This window comes from Cupressus sempervirens, chromosome 10, assembly GCF_028749045.1.
Source record: "Cupressus sempervirens isolate cs-2001-9-10 chromosome 10, ASM2874904v1, whole genome shotgun sequence".
Lineage (NCBI taxonomy): Eukaryota > Viridiplantae > Streptophyta > Pinopsida > Cupressales > Cupressaceae > Cupressus > Cupressus sempervirens.
The window spans coordinates 125,607,903-125,617,614 of NC_143127.1; the positions used below are offsets into that span (position 1 = coordinate 125,607,903).

Here is a 9,712-nt window from a genome sequence, read left to right on the forward strand (position 1 = left end):
ATAATCACCATATCCTTTTCTTTAATCTCGGAATCATTGGTCTCCAATGATCACCAATGTTTTCGATGCTTGTTAAATGATCTTGAAAGGCATCTCGTCTTTCATCATAATTGAGAACAACATATTTGTAAGAGAAAAAGCTATGCATTTATCTGATGTCTCGTGCATATTCTTCATGAAAGTCCAGATTTTTGCAACACTTGCCAAATGACACTTTTAGAAACATTTGATCAATGATAGATAGTGTGAGTAGCATAATTGCGTCATGATTACACTTGTTAAACTTGTCATGGTCTTCACTTGTAATTGTGGGACAAGTAGATTTACCAATAACAAGTGGATCGAGAGACCAATACCAAGAAATTGTGAGCATGTATTGTTTCTATGAATTATAATTCTTGTCGTTGAAGCTTTGGTTGCCTCCCAACATGATGTTGGGTAATGAAGGCATCCCCCTTCTATTCAGAAGCACAAAAACCCAAAAAAAAAGTTTTTCGTATCTTCAATTTTTATTAATAAAAAATTCAAAAAAATTGTGCCAACAAAAACTTAGAATTTTATAAAAATTGTAAAAAAAATGTAAAAAAACAGAACCATGATTTCTTTGGAAAGTTTTCCAAAACCTGAGTCCTCCAGAGAGCACCATAAATATGTAGTATAACTGTCAAAAGTCCTGTTGTTTTTTAAAAATGGCACGACCTTAGTAGAAGAAAATAATCATTCTGATCATTGCAAAAGAACTGACTGGCACAAAAGGAAAAATGCCACAAATTTTCCAGAACAAATGGTTCAAAAACCAAAAGTATGCAAGTTAAGGAGAAAATGGCCATGATTTCAAAAACAAATCTCCAAAAACATGCAGCTAGGTTCCTGGACAAGAGTTACTACTCTTTTCCTCCACGATGCTATGACCTAGAAAAATGATGCAAAAACTAGAAGAATTTGAGTGCCCTAATGGGACTTGAATTATGCAGAGAACAATTGTGGATATTTAGTCATAGGCAAAGCACAAAATATGTAGAAAAACCCACAAGAAAGGATATGGGGGATGTGACTCTACATAAAGCCTCATTATTGTTGTTCTAACTTATACTAGGCCGAAAATTTAATTACAAAGACCCTTGCAATTTTAATAGTGAAAAAAAAAAAAAATCTACGATTTTGTTTCAAAAAAATTGGTCTAAAAACTTTTGAAATTTCTACTAAATTTCATGTAACTAGACTAGGTAACAGACTATCTCATGTAACCGTAGTGAGGGTTCTGGGCTAGGTTATGTCTGGTACTTTCGTCGTTGAACAGACATTAGGTTTATCTGTATGCATGTGTAAAATAGTCCAAGTGTATAAATATAAATAATCTCTAATTGGGATCACACAGTAATATGGGCAGTAAGATAATCTCTCATCAAATCACTATAACATCATCGATGTATCATCATATAGCCACATTAAAACATAGTTTAACCAAAGTCTCCTCAATAACCTAAACATCATGTATTATCACGCCACATCATCATAGAGTTATCATGCATATGCATATATGTGATCATCATTGAACCCCAAGTATAACTAACCTACTATCTACATTAGCAGTGATATTAACATGATCAAAAGATTACAACTGTAACTGGGTGGACCAATACAAAATAATAACATACTAATTGTCAATATTTATATCATAAATAGAGTCAATCTATATTAACATGATCAAAGGATTACAACTGTAACTGGGTGGACCAACCCAAAATAATAACATACGAATTGTCACTATTTATATCATAAATAGAGTCAATCTTGGATCAAAATAAAGAATTGACAAAATTGAAACATGGGAGGCACTACACAAGACATCAAAGTCTGCTCTAGAAAGAGTAGTGTATTTGCGTCATAGAAACAAGTGAGCATATATTGATTAGTGGAAGTAACCAGAAGAAGCAACAAGTTGTCGAACAACTTACCTTATAACAATGATATGATAATAGGGAACAAAGACCCTTCTAATCCCATCTAATCCTTGTGGAGGAAGGTAGCTTTTTCCACCAGCTCTGAAGAAATAACCATATACACATAAGAAACCATGGGATTGTGTAAAATTGCATATTAAAGTGAAACTCTAGATATTGTCGGCCAATAGATAGCAAGTTGTATCTATGCAAATGGATTGGCCTTCAACATTGTTTGCTAACCGTATTGACAAGAAATGATGAGTAAACATAACAAGGCTCCAAAAAAGGGTACAAGAGTTTGAGTTATGAGTTTGATGGCATCGTTTTTTATTCATTAAAGGATTCATGTGTTGAGGTGTGCTTTGTTTTTCATGGATGAAAGGATGCTAAAAATCAGCCCTTGATGAATGCAATTGTAGTATTTCCTAAAGGGGCTTTGTTTTTTAGTAGTATGGATTGGTGGTGGTGGGAGCGGTGCTGCAGTAACTAATGTCCTCTCAACCATCAAGGATGTGGGGGCCCTTAAACATTGTTGAAGGCACAAATGAAAATGCAAGGAATTGTAGAGTGGTTGATTTGTTGGTTGTTGTGCATCTGTTGGACAGCTCGATTTGTCCATCTCTTGAGATTGCCAGCAAATTTTATTGGATTAAAATCATGTACATGGAGATTAAAGAGAGACATTAAATAGATGAATCTGGATAAAGTGGAATCTTTACTTACTTTCAGGTTGTTAGTTCTCAGTATAATCCATTGTATGGACATGACTAAGCCTTCTTTTGGGAGAGATATTTGATGACATCAACTCAACGCTTGAGAAGATGAAGACCATTGTAAACGAGATTGAGATTGAGAAACAATTGCATGTTTCATATATTTTGTACTATTTGGTTGGTGATACTCTTTAACATTGTGTCAAAGGTTGCTAGTCTGTTTGCAGCTGAGCAGAATTAGAGCACATCATTTTTCGTCCTATAGGGAAGTGTAACTGATTGCACTAAAAGAATTCAGAGTACTCAGTTCACATATTTCCAACTCGCATTGCCTTTACACAAATAGCCTGACCACAATGGTTGCACTTAAAAGAATTAAAAGTACTTAGTGTGATTAAAAGAGTATAGAGTTCTCAGTTCATATATTTCCAACTTGCATTGCCTTTGTCACAAATAACAAGGCAAAAAGTAAAGTGGACATGAGGTTGTGGGATATAGAGCCGGATCATATTAACTTGAATGTCTCCACCTTTCAACTTATGAAGTTTGAGGAGCTAGATAGAGAAGACGACTGCTTGTGTTGCTTTTTAATCTTGGTATACTTCGTAATGTCAATGATGATGTTTTGGACACGTGACTTTGAAACCTGATTTATGAATTTTAACTTTATTTTCTTATACTGAAGTTTCAACGATGAATGCCGTATAATATTCATACTAATCACATTCTAAGTGTATGGGGGTTTTATTAGGCATTCAGGTCTGGTTATGCAACTAGTATGCTAGATTGTACTTCTGTATGTTCCATATCATAGAGTTCTTTATTTGTCGGTATAGTTTACTGGCGCTAGCCAAGCATTAATGTTAAACTTTTTAATTTACAATTTTGTTATACACTAATTAAGAACTCTATATCATATTTAATCTTTTGAAGTTTGAAATTGTACGTAATCCTGTCATTTCCAAACTGACCTGGAAGAGAGAATCTTTAGGATCCAGTAAATTTTGTATAGATTCGTTAATTTAATGACTTTAAGGAAATATGTATTTTATTAGTAGTGTCTACTGCTAACGCAAGCAACAAAAACAATATCATGGCTAATTATTATTGCGGATGTTAGTAAAGCCTGAGTTGATTTTTCTTGCTAAGCATATTTATTTTCTTAAACTATTTCAAACCAAATAATTGATTTGGCATCCTTTTTTCTGTTTCTATTGAAGGGAGTTGTTAACCTTATTTCAAGAGCAGGTTAACAGGAAGCCAGAGCGTATTCTTTATTACAGGTCAGATAAACACACCTGTCCTACTTTGGAAGTTTTAATGTAGAACGATATGCTGGTACTTCTACATGTGTGCAAGGTGTGTTTTGATTGAAATCTGAATGATTACTGGCGATATCTTTCTGAAGGCATGTTACTGATAGTGGAACAAGCATATAACTATTTTGCTGTGCTGTAGTTTGATTATTATTTTCTTTAACTCGTGTTTAATGTGTTTTTTCCATGTCAGGGACGGTGTAAGTGATGGACAGTTTGAGATGGTTTTGAACAATGAGTTGGGAGCCTTGAAAAAGGTTTGTTTTCATAATCATGTGGTAAATGTTCAGTCGGATAGATTAGACATGCATCTAGGTAAGCGTTCGAAATCAGGATCAATGAATCACGTGTTCATCAATGGACAAATAGCGTATTTAATCAAGCTAGTTAACTACAGTCAATTTACTGTGCTCCCTTGTAAATTATACAAAAATATTAGCTGAAGAAATTTCTCCATATCCTCTGTTCAGGCTTTTGAATCTCTTGGGTGGGCGGAACAACCTGAAACAGGAGTTGACCAAGGGCCATCATCTAAAAAGCCTAGACTAGGCAAATCGCCACTGGTTACATTTATAGTGGTCCAGAAACGCCATCACACACGTTTTTTCCCAAATCCTGAAAAGCCAGGCCCAGCTCTCAAAAATGGAAATATTCTTCCTGGTAAAAGACATTATTCTGGAGCTTTGCTTTTTATTAGTGCAACAAATATGCTTGCCGATTGTTTAACTTTGTCTCGACAACTCTACAGGAACTGTGGTAGATACTGTAATATGCCAACCGAAACTTTTTGACTTCTATTTATGCAGTCATGCGGGAATCAAGGTATGTTGCCTGTGACCACAAGTCGTTGAACTTATGGTTGCAATCTTTATGCATGGAAATATAGACTTGTAGAAGTTTACTGTCAAGCATTTCTAAGGTGTTAAAAGTTTATATTGATATTTATTATGTTTAATCTGCAATAATCATGTCCGTGTTTCCTTCCTACATGAGTTTGTAATATGTTGCAACTAACGTGCAGGGCACCAGTAAGCCAGCTCACTACAATGTGCTCAAGGATGAAAATGGCTTTACACCTGATGCAATTCAGAAATTGACCAACGACCTCTGTTTCACGTAAGTGAAGTGTGGAATTATTAATGTCAGTCTAATTGTCGTTTTATTATCAGGATGATTGCGCCTTGCCAGCAATAGAACATGAAGCTTGTAGATATTTTTTACGTTAAGTGGAATCACTGTTTTATTAGAAAATGGTGTATAGATATTCTGGATCTTATATGTGGTTTCAATGTATCGATGGTTGACGACATTGAAAGGATGAAAATGCACAGGGGAAGATAAGATAGAAGCTCTATACATACTTTGAACTGACGTGTATCGTGCTCTAAATTTGTTCAGATATTTTGAATCTAAAATCTGGAGGTGCATGAAATGCGACATCTAATTAATTCTTTTCTCCATGTATATTGTGGGCATTTGGTAGTTTATTGTGGTTTCTTTTTACTTGATTTTCAATGTATCGATGGTTGACGACATTGAAAGGATGAAAATGCACAGGGGAAGATAAGATAGAAGCTCTATACATACTTTGAACTGACGTGTATCGTGCTCTAAATTTGTTTAGATATTTTGAATCTAAAATCTGGAGGTGCATGAAATGCGACATCTAATTAATTCTTTTCTCCATGTATATTGTGGGCATTTGGTAGTTTATTGTGGTTTCTTTTTACTTGATTTTTTATTCTTTTCTTTATCCTTTGTCCTTGTATTGAGTGATTGATCTTTCTCTCCCTGTCTTATTTCTCTCAGATTAGGCTAGTCTGCACATCTTTCTTTCTTTTCTATCATTTTCTATCATCCTGATGATTTTCTGTGATCCAAAAGTTGATGCTAAAAAACTAACACACTCAATCCAGAAACTAATCACATTACTAATGGATTGTGGAAATCTGATATTATTAATCTAATTCATTATCAAAGCATTGATTGGCAGCAATGCGGCATGATTAAACATGAGCACCATCCGTTTTCTTTGTTTCCGCCACTGCTATCTACAATTTCAAACTTGATATTACTTTTGATTGTATTCTTTATCGTTATAAAAATATGTTTGGAAGCATATGTAATTTTACTATTTTGAGAAACTGTTAATAGTTTCTGAAACGTTTGTTATTCTGGTTCAGATTTGTGTAATGTTAACAGTAAGCAATTAACTGTTGTTTTTGTTCATGGCTCTGTCTCAGATATGTTAAGTGCACTCGCTCGGTTTCAATAGGTTTATGATCTGATCCCTGTCCATACGCATAATATTTCTGAAATGTTTCTGTTTTCTGTGAAGAAATATTGTATGAAATGCTTACCAGATTTTCTTTCTCTGCTGCAGTGCCTGCATGCTACTATGCACACTTAGCTGCAAAGCGTGCTCGTGTGTGGATTGATTCAGAGAACATATCAGAGAGTGGGTCGTTTCGGGGTGGAAGCATGTCTGGCGGTGCTGGAAGTCAAGGTTTTGGGGGTCCTTTTGTAAAGCCATTGCCTCCCATTCATGGTCGCATCAAGAATTCAATGTTCTTCATATAATTTTCAGGGCCTGCTTAATATCGTTTTGGTTCCGATTGTTGTATTTGTGATAGGGGACTGTACAAAACTCTATAAAGCGAGGCAGAAAATTTTGGTTTCAAAGGTTTTTGTATTTTGCAGTTTTCTAGCAGAACGAACACGCATTCCAGTTAATGGGATGATATTTTGTAATTATTTCTCAACCTTTAAAGCTGTTTTGTGGCTGTATTCCTCTCTACATGGGAATACAAACTACACGTTTCTCTACATGTGAATAGAAACTCAACGTGCTTGCTTTTCTACGATAAATTAGTAGTGAAGACTTTCAAATTTTGTTGACAGAGATTCATTTGTCTTTATTGCTCCCAGATGTTCGAACCTCGTTATTTTTCTTTTCCGTTTTTAGCATTTAATTTCTCAGCATTCTGATCTTCCTTGTCCATACCTTGTTTTATAGATTGTTCATGCATCCATTGCTTGCTTTAATTGATAATCAGGTAAGGCCCTTTGTTTTAGAAGCCTTAACATCTAGAGTATTTTCCAACTCAAATGACAAGCATTTTACTGAAACTTTTTATTTTGTTGACTAGCCCTACGGTGACGAATGTTTTATTATTATTAACATATCGACAAAGCATTTTGAGCTATTTCCAAGGTTGGTGTTGTTTTCTACAGTCCATAGATTATCAAATTTACATATTTGGTATCAAACCGTGTAATGATATCTCAATTCAATGTTTCAGATCACAGTTCGCGATCCATCACATAACATTTGATTGCAGATATAGAGCCTAATGATTTTACTTTATGGTTTCTAGACTTCAAATGCCCGCTGAGCGTGTGACCTCCCCACAGCAGTTTTGAGGTGCTTATTTGTTACTTAGAAAAAAGCCAATTCCTGATAATTTTACATAATATAATACATTATCTTACCAATAACCTTAGTAAATTTTATAAATTGAAAAGAACTATTCATCAAAAAAAAAAAAAAAACCCTTTTTTTTTTGACTTTTCAAATTTATTTTCTTATTTTAAAATTTTGGTATATTGTTTAAGTTTGACAATTATAATAAATATTTTTCCTTCCTTATGATTAGCTAATACATAAATAATTTTCCCTTCTTATGATTGGCTAATACATTTGACATCAAGTTTTAAATTTTAATAATTCGATTCTATTACTCTCACAATTGTTTTATTTTTGTCAATTTAATTTTTTCAAGAGCTGTTTTTTTTATACTAAATAAATTGTTTTATTTATGGTATAATCTTGTTTAATTTTTTTTAATAATATGTATATTATTAAATGACAATCTATATTGTGATATTGCTATCAGGATTAACTGAGTGATTATGAGTCAAACTCATTGACCCATGTTTCATGAGTCCCATCTCTCATGAGAATAAATGGTACACTTAGCACTCATTGGATCTAGGTGATGCTCATAGGGGTGAAGCACAGGGACTTCTCGGGAGGTCACCCATCTCAGTACCACTCCAGCCTGAGCGTGCTTAACTACGGAGTTTGCTCCATGGTTAAACCCAAAGCTTGCAATCCCATTTGCAAAACCTTCACTAAGTGTTGTGCCTTACACACCATTCATTAGAAAGCCTCTTAAGCTCATCAATTGATAAGTAGGAGAATACATAAATAATTTTCCTTTCTTATGATTGGCTAATACATTTGACATCTTATAGATGAATTTTTAAATTTTAATAATTGGATTCTATTACTCTCCCAATTGTTTTATTTTGTCAATTTAATTTTTTCAAGAGTTGTTTTTTTCATACTTCATAAATTGTTTTATTTATGGTATAATCTTGTTTAATTTTTTTTAATAATATGTATTAAATGACATCATCTATATTGTGATATTGCTATTAGGATTTAATTGTGTGATTATGAGTCAAATTCATTGACCCATGTTTCATGAGTCCATCTCTTATGAGAATAAATGGAACACTTAGCACTCATTGGATGTAGGTGATGCTCAAAGTAGTGAAGCACGGGGACTTCTCGAGAGGTCAACCATCCCAATGCCACTCTAGTTGGAGAGTGCTTAACTACAGAGTTTCCTCTATGGTTAAACCCAAAGCTTGCAACCCCATTTGCAAAACCTTCACCAAGTGTTGTGCCTTATGCACCATTCATTAGAAAGCCCCTTAAGTTCATCAATTGAAAGCCCCTTAAGTTCATCAATTGATAAGTAGGAGATAATTTCCACAGCAAGTCAAATTGTGATATTGCTATCAGGATTTAACTGTGTGACTATGAATTCAAACTAGGTACCACTCCAGCTTGAGAGTGCTTAACTACAGAGTTTCCTCTATGGTTAAACCCAAAGCTTGCAACCCCATTTGCAAAACCTTCACCAAGTGTTGTGCCTTATGCACCATTCATTAGAAAGCCCCTTGAGTTCATCAATTGAAAACCCCTTAAGTTCATCAATTGATAAGTAGGAGATAATTTCCATAGCAAGTCAAATTGTGATATTGCTATCAGGATTTAACTGTGTGACTATGAATTCAAACTAGGTTTTGATGGGTTGGTGTCCAAATCAACATATTGTAATCATATGAGCTTTCCTACTCAATGATTAGATTTCCAATATGACTATGCCAACTAACGAGAGTGACCAGTTAAGATCTACTTATGTGGTGGGTAGGCCTATTCTTCAGCCTTAATTTGTTTGTTGGATGTTTTTTTATAGCAAGTAATATATAGAGTACTTTCTTCAAGATGGCATATTATTTTCTTGGTGAATAAGTCCAATTATATATTGATTGTTGTATGAATTGTGTATTGAATGATTAAAACAAGTAATTCAACACTTACTGAAATAGTTATCTGATTTGTCTCAAACTAGATCAAACCAATTTCCAATAAACAAGCGCCTTATGGCAAGTTTCAGTTGTAAAGATTTACGAGACTCGGTGAGACAATATTTATACTGTCAGACAATATTTATACCATCAACTAATAAATCTATGTATGTTTTGTAGATTAGAACAATTTACAATTAGTCTCGTTGATTTTAACTCATATGACGGTCATGTTTTGTAGATTAGAACAATTTACAATTACTCTCATTGATTTTAACTTATATGAAGGCCAATAAGTCAGAAATATGATACCAACTCTTTTAATCTAATTATTAAATTGTAAAGAAATCAAATG

The 9,712-nt window shown here is 33.9% G+C and overlaps 1 protein-coding gene across 9 annotated transcripts in view; it reads left to right on the forward strand.

The window, feature by feature from the left end:
- LOC149532930 (protein argonaute 1-like) overlaps positions 1–6,843 on the forward strand; it is a 63,461-nt gene extending 56,618 nt beyond the window's left edge. For all 9 annotated transcript variants that reach the window (XM_089807042.1, XM_089807037.1, XM_089807045.1 and 6 more), the window contains 7 exons: positions 3,880–3,942; positions 4,169–4,232; positions 4,446–4,635; positions 4,724–4,797; positions 4,997–5,091; positions 6,219–6,250; positions 6,359–6,843. In XM_089807042.1, coding sequence (XP_089663168.1) covers positions 3,880–3,942; positions 4,169–4,232; positions 4,446–4,635; positions 4,724–4,797; positions 4,997–5,091; positions 6,219–6,250; positions 6,359–6,555 — 715 coding nt within the window. In that variant the 3' untranslated portion in view covers positions 6,556–6,843. The remainder of the gene's footprint in view (positions 1–3,879; positions 3,943–4,168; positions 4,233–4,445; positions 4,636–4,723; positions 4,798–4,996; positions 5,092–6,218; positions 6,251–6,358) is intronic.
- Positions 6,844–9,712: the final 2,869 nt, after the last annotated feature.